The 9954-nt window shown below is 51.3% G+C and overlaps 3 protein-coding genes across 4 annotated transcripts; 2 read left to right on the top strand and 1 right to left on the bottom strand.

The window, feature by feature from the left end:
* The first annotated feature begins 791 nt into the window (after positions 1 to 791).
* LOC120690306 (vacuolar protein 8-like) lies at positions 792 to 3145 on the top strand. Its single transcript, XM_039972904.1, has one exon. It carries the CDS (start codon positions 1161 to 1163, stop codon positions 2823 to 2825), a length of 1665 nt encoding a protein of 554 aa, XP_039828838.1. The 5' UTR covers positions 792 to 1160; the 3' UTR covers positions 2826 to 3145.
* Positions 2964 to 5273, bottom strand: LOC120690307 (peroxisomal membrane protein 11-1). 2 transcript variants are annotated; one of them, XM_039972906.1, is made up of 8 exons: positions 5114 to 5273; positions 4451 to 4646; positions 4254 to 4328; positions 4099 to 4173; positions 3922 to 4002; positions 3766 to 3840; positions 3474 to 3647; positions 2964 to 3369 (listed from the first exon to the last, which is right to left on the bottom strand). In XM_039972906.1, exons 2-8 carry the CDS (start codon positions 4640 to 4642, stop codon positions 3328 to 3330), a joined length of 714 nt encoding a protein of 237 aa, XP_039828840.1. In that variant the 5' UTR covers positions 4643 to 4646; positions 5114 to 5273; the 3' UTR covers positions 2964 to 3327. The 2 variants fall into 2 exon arrangements, with proteins under 2 accessions (XP_039828840.1, XP_039828839.1); XM_039972905.1 differs by having other exon boundaries at positions 5038 to 5203.
* A 1083-nt stretch (positions 5274 to 6356) lies between these two features.
* On the top strand, positions 6357 to 9595 carry LOC120691946 (riboflavin biosynthesis protein PYRD, chloroplastic). The gene is made up of 3 exons (XM_039975151.1): positions 6357 to 6904; positions 8175 to 8473; positions 8849 to 9595. The coding sequence occupies exons 1-3, from the start codon at positions 6596 to 6598 to the stop codon at positions 9441 to 9443; spliced, it is 1203 nt and encodes a 400-aa protein (XP_039831085.1). The 5' UTR covers positions 6357 to 6595; the 3' UTR covers positions 9444 to 9595.
* The last annotated feature ends 359 nt before the right edge of the window (positions 9596 to 9954 follow it).

Genomic DNA, 9954 nt, shown 5'->3' with positions numbered 1-9954 from the left:
TTGATTTGATTACAATACAAGAAAAAGCAAAGTAGCAGCTGGTCATCAGCGTCAGCGTCACATTACGAGGTACGAGCTGCCAAATCTTGCTCCTCTCGCCAAGGTAAAGTCCCATTCCCATCTCGCGGCCACGATTTCTACCGCTGGGGCACTGTTCGGCAATTGCCTGCTTCACCAAGCAGGAACAGTGATGCTACGGCTTGTTCAGAAAAAAAAAAAGCGATGCTACGGCTGGTAACATGCAGTGTCGTCTTTTTTATGAGCAGTTCCCAATCGCCTTGTCCCTGGTGCCCGTGCCCGTCATCCGTCTCATTCCCTCGAGTCCAAAACCCACCCAGTTCGCACCCTCGTCTGATTAATGCTCAAACGTGATTTGTGACGACAAGACCCCTCGAGCACGCCTAAATCCCCCTGCCGTCTCGGCACGGGCACCCCCCGAATTGACATTTCACCCGACTATAAAATTCTCTACCAGTGGATCAAAGATCAACGAGAAAAAGAAAATTTATTCAGGTAGCTCGCCGGCTTGTGCCGTGTTTGGTTAGGGCTCAAAAAAATTTCGCGAATTTTTTTATTATTTTTGACTACTAATTTAGAGTATTAAATAAAGTCTAATTATAAAACCACCTGCAGGTTCCTGGTAAATTCGCGAGATCAATCTAATGAGACCTTTGATCACACGATTAGAGGATGGTTATTATAGCATCACTATAATAAATTATGGATTAATTACCATTATTAGATTCGTCTCGAAAAGTTACACGCATTCGTAAAAAAATTCGCAAATAAACTTTGTTTAGTACTTCATACATGCATTGTTTTTTTTTTGAAAATTTTTTCGTGGTGTCGCGCCCGTGGTTGCCGGTATCTTTCCACGCTGCAAATGGCGGCATGCCTACTAGGCTACTACTGTACAATAAAACAGCAGAGGATTCCTCCTTCCCCTGCGCTGCGCCTGCTCGTTTCTTCTCTAGCGTTTGTTCCTTTGTCCCCTTTACAGTCCTGCTCCGTTTGTTCGCTTCCTAAATCCTCCTCAGTTCCAGCATCCCCCTGCTGATTTAGCTACCAGTGTCCCGCTCGCTCGCGCCACTGAGCTTTGCGCGCTCTCAACCACTCCAGATCACGCCCGCTGGTGCTGCAGCAGCGCCGGTGTCCAAGAAATGAGCTTGCGGGGCGACCCGGCGGCCGCCGGGGACGAGACGGCGGAGGAGCTGCTGAAGCGTGTCCGGGGGATGGTGCCGCCGGCGCTGGCGGCGGCGGGGCCGGCGGCCGGGTTCCCGGGCCGGTGGAAGGCGATCGCCGCCAAGCTGGAGGCGCTCCCGGCGTGCCTGTCCGACCTGTCCAGCCACCCTTGCTTCGCCAAGAACGCGCTGTGCCGCGAGCTGCTGCAGTCCTTGGCCGCCACGCTCGCCGAGGCGGCCGACCTCGCGGGCCGGTGCCGGGGGCCGCCGCCGGACGGGAAGCTGCGGACGCAGAGCGCCATCGACGCGCTCTCCGGGAAGCTGGACCTCAACCTCCGGGACTGCGCGCTGCTCGTCAGGACCGGCGTGCTGTCCGACGCCTCCGGCCCGTCGCCGCCGGCGGAGGCGCCGGCGCACGCGGACGTCCGGGAGCTGCTCGCGAGGCTGCAGATCGGGCACACCGAGGCGAAGAACCGGGCCATGGACGGGCTCCTCGAGGCGCTGCGCAACGACGAGAAGAGCGTGCTCTCCGTGCTCGGCCGCGCCAACGTCTCCGCGATGGTGCAGCTGCTCACGGCGTCGGCGCCCGTGGTCCGGGAGAAGGCCGCCACGGTGATATGCCAGGTCGCGGAGTCGGGCAGCTGCGAGGGGCTGCTCGTGTCGGAGGGCGTCCTGCCGCCGCTCATCAGGCTGGCCGAGTCCGGCAGCCTCGTCGGGCGCGAGAAGGCCGCAATCACGCTGCAGCGCCTGTCCGCCGTCTCCCCTGACGTTGCGCGCGCGATCGTCGGCCACGGCGGCGCCGGCCCACTCATCGAGATCTGCCAGACGGGGGACTCCATCTCGCAGCCCGCCGCGGCCGGCGCGCTCAAGAACCTCTCGGCGGTGCCGGAGGTGCGGCAGGCCTTGGCCGACCAAGGAATCGTCCGCGTCATGGTCCACCTGCTGGACTGCGGCGCCGTGGCCGGCTCCAAGGAGCACGCCGCCGAGTGCCTGCAGAACCTGACGTCGAGCAACGACGGCTTGCGGCGCGCCGTGGTGTCCGAGGGCGGGCTGCGCAGCCTGCTGCTCTACCTGGACGGCCCGCCGCCGCCGGAGTCCGCGGTGGGCGCGCTCCGGAACCTCGTGGGCGCCGTGTCGCCCGACAGCCTGGTGTCGCTGGGCGTGCTGCCTCGGCTGGCCCACGTGCTGAGGGTGGGGTCGGTCGGCGCGCAGCAGGCGGCGGCGGCGGCGATCTGCCGGATGTCGAGCTCCGCGGAGATGAAGCGCGTGGTCGGCGAGCACGGGTGCGTGCCGCTGCTGGTGCGGCTGCTGGAGGCCAAGTCGAACGCGGCGCGCGAGGTGGCGGCGCAGGCCCTGGCGAGCCTGGCGAGCTGGCCGCCCAACGCCCGGGAGGTGAGGAAGGACGACAAGGGCGTGCCGAGCCTGGTGCAGCTGCTGGACCCGAGCCCGGCGAACACGGCCAACAAGTACGCCATCGGGTGCCTGCTGACGCTGGCGGCGAGCAAGCGGTGCAAGAAGCTGATGATCTCGCACGGCGCCATCGGGTACCTGAAGAAGCTCTCCGACATGGACGTCGCCGGCGCCAGGAAGCTGCTCGAGAGGCTGGAGCGCGGCAGCCTGCGCAGCCTCTTCAGTAGGAACTAGCGTAGTAGCGTATAGCGGCTGTAAAAATCTAAGCTTCACTCGTTGCTTATATGGTGATGATACCTTGGCATTTTCTTTTGTTTTTGCTGTAACATGTATAAAAATCAAGTCTAGTTTGACAGTTGACACACACAACACTGTCGATGAAATGGAGCTGTGCAGGTGTTCGTGTTAGATTTATATATGGAGCTGTAAAATAGTAGCAATTTTTTTTTCCTTTTGCGAATGTTGGCTCTCGCATGTACTACTTCAGATATCAGACGCCATGTTTGATCGATGATTTGACAACGTACAACGCCCTGGTACATGTGAGCTCCATTATTCTGCATGAAATGAATCAAAACCCCTGCTCGGATCGGAGCAGCCATGGCCAGCGCAGATGTTTTTTATTTGAAGAAAGCCAGCGCAGATGTAGGAGCCACGTGGTCCATGCATGCTCAAGTATAGCTACCTCAATTTCCAGCGACGGCTACTTCCATAGTAGGGAGGACCCGGACCCATCTCACGCCTTGACTTTGGCCACGGGGCCACGGGAAGGGAGTTGCTGCACAAGCCATGGAAAGCAACGGAGTACACGAAGCATTAGCGTCGCACTTCATGACACTTGCACAACACAGCAGAGGCAGGAGCCCACTACTACGGTACTACCTGATAGCAGGAGATGAGCGAGGTGACGAATCCGAGAGCTCCCGTCACTCTGGGGGTGACCTTCTTGGGTGCCAGCTGAAGAAGCCCGATGGCCACGACCACGTCCATGGCCGCCTTCACCAGGGCCAGGAGCCGCTCATCCGACTGCTTCATTTTGTTCTGGTACTGTTCGTTCTGCAAAATGGCCACAGAACGAAGAGACAGGTGGGAAATTTAAGTAAGGGTTTGCATACATTTCATTCTCTTGTTTATGATCAGACCAGTCACCAGTCAGTGGTAGAAAGGAGGAAACCTCGTATTTATCAGTGTGCCTCAGCTCTCTTGCAAGCTTCCTCATCGATTTCGATAGCCTCTTAAGCTCTCCAAGCTGCAAACTCGCAGAAACATGATCAGTCATCATGTGCCGTAGAAAACTTGAAGCGTACGTATGCGAAGAAATTACGCGTACCTCCACTAGACTAGCGCAGGCAGAAGAAGCCATCCAACAGTAGAGGGATATCCTGGCAACCCGGTCCGTCGCCTCCTTGTTCTGGCACCAGAAGCAAAACAAATCTGTCAATTAACCATGCGCTGTGCGGTTGTTCACCATAAGGCCCGGCAACTAAGCCTTTAAATCTCGACAAACCTTGATTATTCCTGTTCGTCCTAACCACACAAATTGATCCAGGAATAAGAACGTCGAAAGCAGCGCGTTTTTGGACTGAAATTGTAGAAGCCACAGGTCAATTATCATTCTGAAAGGGAGTGATTAATGGTGGACACATATGACTAATAGAGTACCTTGCCAAGAAGGACAAGTGTGAGAGGAGTCCCTTTAGCAGGCGGGCTGATAAGAGCATGAAGATCATTGACCCACTGCGGATGCATCATAAAAATAATTAAACAAGCATCAGCTGCGTGATAAAAAGAAAACTCTGGGTGATACAACAATGAGATCAGATAAGTTTGATTCAACGGGAGAATCATATATGATTGACCTTGAGGAGACGGAAAACTTTTCGAGCCAAGGTGGTCGATCTATCGACATCCTGCGCGGTGCCGGGCTGCCCGTTGCTTATGAACTTTGAGCCATACTGAATCGCCCTGCAGATCTTGTCCCTAGCCTCGGCTTTGTTCAGGTACAGAACAACGAGGCCGAGTTCCGCTCGTGTGGCATCTAACGAGCCCATCTTCCTGTACTCAGTGAGGAATTCGAGATTCAGTGCATACACAATACAAGAAGCTAATCCTTTACTTGTTTTGTTTATTTCGTTTCTGAGGTGGAGTTTCTCGAAGACTGAAAGAAAACAGAACAAGCCGGTATGAAAATGTGCAAAGCATCCGAACTATCAGTGCATTGATCACTGCATCAGTACTATGTATGTACGAACATCTAGCACAGCACCACTTCTGCAGTAGGCCAGTAGCTTAATCCATCCATTAGACTGCCAAATAGCAGACCCCGCCCCCGCCCACATCACTTTTCAAGCAGTCACTTCTGAAGTAGCTTATCTATCCATCACAGTATCACACAGAGAAAGGCAACACAGCTCAAGAGCATTACTAGAACTGAATGGAGAATTACCTGTTGCTGGTGATGACACAGGGAGAATGGTTGAGTTGGGAGACGAAGTAAAGGGGATGGATAGAGGGACAGCTACCTGGTGTCAAGTGTCAACCGAGGCCTTCTTCAATGAAGCCAGTTCTGGAGCAGCTTCCTCAGCTACTTCACTGCACCATTCGATTTTTGTGGATTGAGATGAGATGACAAGTACGTGGAGGGACGAGCTCGCTCTTCCTCTGCTGAGGGACAAGTTTGGAGTCTAGCAAGTTGCAACCTTCTCTTTGGTGTTGAGCGCGTGGCGACACCAACTTTAGTTTTTTTTTTTAGAAACCGGGTTGATATTTTATTTATATTCTGGGTGATTACAGTCCGTGTTACAAAGATATCCTTGAAAGAAATAGGAATCTTTAATGACTGAAACCGCGTCGCGGTTCTGGCCGGAGAGATGGGCCACGTAGGCCGGAAAACATCGGCCGTCGGATCGTGATCCGACGGTCAGAAATAGATAGGGACGTAAATTTTGTAAAAAAAAATCCGAACTTTGTTAAAATAAACACGAAGTCCTTCAATTTAACGGAAAACTCCTCGGACTTTGTGGAGCCTTACTTTACAAAAAAACCTGAACTTTTAGTAATCGTGGCGTACTCCGTGAATTTTGTAAAAAAACCCTGGACTTTGTTAAAATAATTATGAAGTCCATCAATTTTATGAAAAATCCCTTGAACTTTTCAGTAATCCACCGGTACTCCGTCGACGCCAAATTTACCAAATAACCCCCGCAGTCTACCAATTTTACGAAAACCCCCCCGACATTTTGCAGTTCAATTTCTTAAAATAAACCTGAACTGAAGGACATATTTCTGCGCGGCAACACCACGCAAATGTTCTAGTTACAGCCCAATCCTTGTAACTATCTCCCGGTTTTCCTCGCCACCGGCGACTAGCATCCACGACTCGAGGTCGGCCTCCTCCCCGGCGAAAAAAGAAAGTTTGTTGTTGCCATCTTGAGCAGCATATCGAAAACAAGGCGACACCAACTTTAGTGACGAGGTGATGTAGTAATGGGCCAAGAAGTGAACGTGGGCCGGATGCAGCCTGATTCGCTGAGCGGGAGGGAGGAGTGGGCGGACCGGCGGGAGAGGATGCGGTGGCCGGCGGCGCAGGCGGCGAGCCAAACCAACGAGGGACGGTGACGAACAAGGGGGGCCGAAGACGGATGCCGCGAGGGAGATGCACCTCCGCGCCGGCGACGTCTTACAGCACGGCCACGGAAGGAAGCCGTGACCGCAGCGCCACGGTTGGGGCCTTGCCTTGGGGAGGAAGGTGAGGAGCCGCGGCAGACGACAATGAGATCGCTAGTAGGGCAGCGCGGCACTGGCGCCGGCGGCGAGGGTAGAGGGGCGCGCGGCGGCGCGGTGGATTGTTGTCGGGTGCACGCCGCACGGGCGGCTCGCTACGGATCAATACGGATTGAAAGGTACGCGTCCTCCGCAACCAACCGTCCCAAACCCCCAACCAAACTCTCCCTCCCTCCGCGGCTGCCCCACGGACTGGGCGCTCTCGCCTCCGCGCGCCGCCCATGGCCTCCTCGCTCGTCTCGCGCCCGCACCTCACCCCGCTCCCCGTCCGGGCCGCCACCATGGCCTCCCCTTCCCGCGCCCGCGTCGCGGCCGGGGGCCTTGGCGGGCTCGGGGTCGCGGCCGGCGTGCGGTGCCAGGCGCAGGCGGCGGGGGACTTGGACCGCCACTACATGCGGCGGTGCGTCGAGCTGGCCCGCAAGGCAGCCGGCCACACCAGCCCCAACCCTATGGTCGGCTGCGTCATCGTCCGCGACGGCCGCGTCGTCGGAGAGGGATTCCACCCCAAAGCCGGCCAGCCACACGCGGAGGTCACATGTCTCACACTTTTTTTTTGTTGGATGATTAATTTCACAAAAGGAAAGATTCAGATGGTTGATTCATTATAATGCGTAATGGAATTTGCCTCAAACATTAGTTTTGATCATGGAACAGTCCACATTAGGTGTTTCGAGTTCGGCTGGTTCCTGTCAAAAACTTGCTGCTTGTAACAAATTGATTTCTTCTTAAGTAAACTGTAGATCATACAAGACAAGGGTAGATCAAATTATCCATCATAGTAAGAACGAGTTCTTTTTTTTTTCTTCCGAACTGATTACTGAATTGTCAAGAGTTCTTCACTTTTAACCAATGAGACAGTCGACGTCGAATACATAACATGAAACATCACATCAACTCTTGACATCTATGGAAAGTAATCACTAATTTTCAGTTTACACAGAGCACTCTATATACCAGTATGATGCAGCAAAGTTATTTGCTGAGCAAAGTATATCACAACAACAGTTACATCTTGTAAAATAACTGATTATCCATCGGTTTATCATCAATGTTCTAAGGAGTGCCTAGTTTTGTCAGGCTTACCGTGGTTGTCGCTTGTAGCTGTTACCCAAGCTTTCATCTACTTTATTTTTTTCATGCCATGAAATACTAAGAATAACCATCAAATAAACAGTTATGTATATTATGCAAGAATTAAAAAGTAATACTTTATTGTTTAAGCTGGGAACATCATGGTGTATACAAATAACCATCAAACAACTCCTAAACAAACAAAATGTCAAGCTCCATCAGAGAACAGTGACAACAGTTGTCTTTTATGCAGGTAGGATTCTAGAAGAATGTTTAGTGATTTATTTTGGGGCAGTAGATGCTGAATCTACTTACTCCACTCTACTTAAAGATTCCCTCATATAAACAGTTGAAGTCACTTCCCAATTTTTAATTCTCAAATTGCTACACTTATGTATACTCCCTCTGTTCCAAAATAAACGCAATTCTTTGACTCTTAGAAACTGTGTTTGACCGCTCGTCTTATTCAATTTTCTTTTACAAATATTATCACTTTTGTTATGACTTATTACATCACTAATGATATTTTAATAATATTTTATTTGTCTTATAATTTACATAAAAAATTTGAATAAGACAAGCGGTCAAACATAGTTTCTAAAAGTCAAAGAATTGCGTTTATTTTGGGAGGGAGGGAGTATGTATTACACTGGCTTAAGAAAATATAATGCCAAAGTATCATTGTCTATGTAATATCATAACTGAGTAGTGTGTTAAAATCATGTGCAGGTATTTGCTCTGAGAGATGCAGGTGATTTAGCTGAGAATGCAACTGCTTATGTGAGCTTGGAGCCCTGCAACCACTATGGGAGGACTCCTCCTTGCACTGAAGCACTCATCAACGCAAAAGTGAAGGAAGTTGTCGTGGGGATGACTGACCCAAATCCTATTGTGGCATCTAAAGGGATTGAAAAGCTCCAAGGTGCTGGGATAAATGTAAGGGTGGGCGTCGAGGAAGCGTTGTGCCGCAGATTGAATGAGGCTTACATCCATCGCATGCTCACTGGGAAGGCTTTTGCAACTTTGAGGTAAATATCCACCTGCAAGTATCTTGCTAAATTCGGTGTTGGCATTTGCACTAAGGAATCTGGTTATTGATAGATAGCATACAATGCATAGTGTGCATAGCTGGACACTGAAATATAAGTTTTGGACAATTGATCCTATAATAAACTGCGGTCTGGAAAATGTTGAATGCTCAGTGCTTCATGTATGTTTGGGTATAATATTCATTTTTGTTGTCTGTGTATCAAAACTGTGGTCTTATCCACCCTGGCAAAATGTTGAATGTTATTGCTTCATCTATGTAGTGTAGTAATATCCAGTATCATGCTCTTTGTTTCAAAGCCGTGCTCTGGGCATGCAATATGCACTATTGGTGACCATTTTTATATGAATAACAGAGCTACACTCTCGATGAATGGAATTGTCACAAACCAAATTGGGAAGGGAGCTGATCAGTCGGGTGGGTACTACTCTCAATTGACGAAAGAATACGATGGAGTCATAATTTCAAGCGACCTGGCCAAAATGTCGACCTTGCCGGTGTCACATGAAGCTGGAGTAAACCAACCTCAGTATATCATCATAGCACAGGGAGAAAGTTCCCGACTACATATCCCATCTCTCAGCAAGGAGAATGCATCTAAGGCGATTGTTCTTGCTGATAGTCCTGTCACCGTGGAGCCAGCAGGGATCGAAGTCGCAGTCCTTCGCCAGATAGATCTAGACTCCATCCTTCAACTCCTTGCACAGCGAGGGCTTTGCAGCGTGCTAGTGGATTTCAGAGAGGCCGGGGAAAGCTTTGCGTCGCTTCTGACCGACTTCCAGGAGGACAAGCTGGTGCAGAAGGTTGTTCTTGAGTTCCTGCCTGTTTGGCTGGCGAGCGAAGGGCTCAACAACCTGGCTTTTGGCGGCAGACAATCATTTCCGCTGAATAACGTGGAGTACATGGAGGTGAATGGGTGTATGCTGCTGGAGGGCTATGTCGATGTCTAGAATCATTTCTGCAGGATGTCTAGAATGCCAGTGTTTGCTTGTCATCCTGTAAACTGATAGTCGTGTAAACTTTGGCACTGCAACCATGAGATTTGTTATAGAGCTGAATCCATGTCATGAGATCTTTGTGCACTACTGCACTCCCATTTTCACTGTTCTCTTCGTATCTTTTGAATCATATCATGCATTCCATCGAGCTGCAAGCTTCCAGCTTCCACGGTGGGCTGAATTGGTGGAGGGCACGTGCCCGTCGCGGCGGAACCGGCTCCTGTCCCGGAGCGGAACCGGGTCAACAAGGCGTTTGGTTCATGGGACGGATCGAGACGGTACATGGCGGCTCCGTTCCTTGCACCGTTTGGTTGAGGAGCAGCTAGAATAGGATGGCTCGCGAAGAAAATATTCCTCATAGATTCGGGACCGAGCCATCCTAAAAATTTGAAAAAAATCTACTTAACCCCCTCACCTATTAGGAGTGGTCTACTTCACCCCCAAACTATGAAACTGTTTTTTT

Source organism: Panicum virgatum, chromosome 9N, assembly GCF_016808335.1.
Source record: "Panicum virgatum strain AP13 chromosome 9N, P.virgatum_v5, whole genome shotgun sequence".
Lineage (NCBI taxonomy): Eukaryota > Viridiplantae > Streptophyta > Magnoliopsida > Poales > Poaceae > Panicum > Panicum virgatum.
This window is presented reverse-complemented; position numbering and strand designations above follow the sequence as displayed.

Coding starts and splice junctions, on each gene's coding strand:
- LOC120690307 (XM_039972906.1), bottom strand. CDS start 4,642: ATGGGCTCGTTAGATGCCACACGAGCGGAACTCGGCCTCGTTGTTCTG. Junction 4,329..4,450: donor AAGTTTTCCGTCTCCTCAAG/GTCAATCATATA, acceptor ATGCATCCGCAG/TGGGTCAATGATCTTCATGC. Junction 4,003..4,098: donor GACGAACAGGAATAATCAAG/GTTTGTCGAGAT, acceptor TTCTGGTGCCAG/AACAAGGAGGCGACGGACCG.
- LOC120690306 (XM_039972904.1), top strand. CDS start 1,161: ATGAGCTTGCGGGGCGACCCGGCGGCCGCCGGGGACGAGACGGCGGAG.
- LOC120691946 (XM_039975151.1), top strand. CDS start 6,596: ATGGCCTCCTCGCTCGTCTCGCGCCCGCACCTCACCCCGCTCCCCGTC. Junction 6,905..8,174: donor CCGGCCAGCCACACGCGGAG/GTCACATGTCTC, acceptor AATCATGTGCAG/GTATTTGCTCTGAGAGATGC. Junction 8,474..8,848: donor AAGGCTTTTGCAACTTTGAG/GTAAATATCCAC, acceptor TATGAATAACAG/AGCTACACTCTCGATGAATG.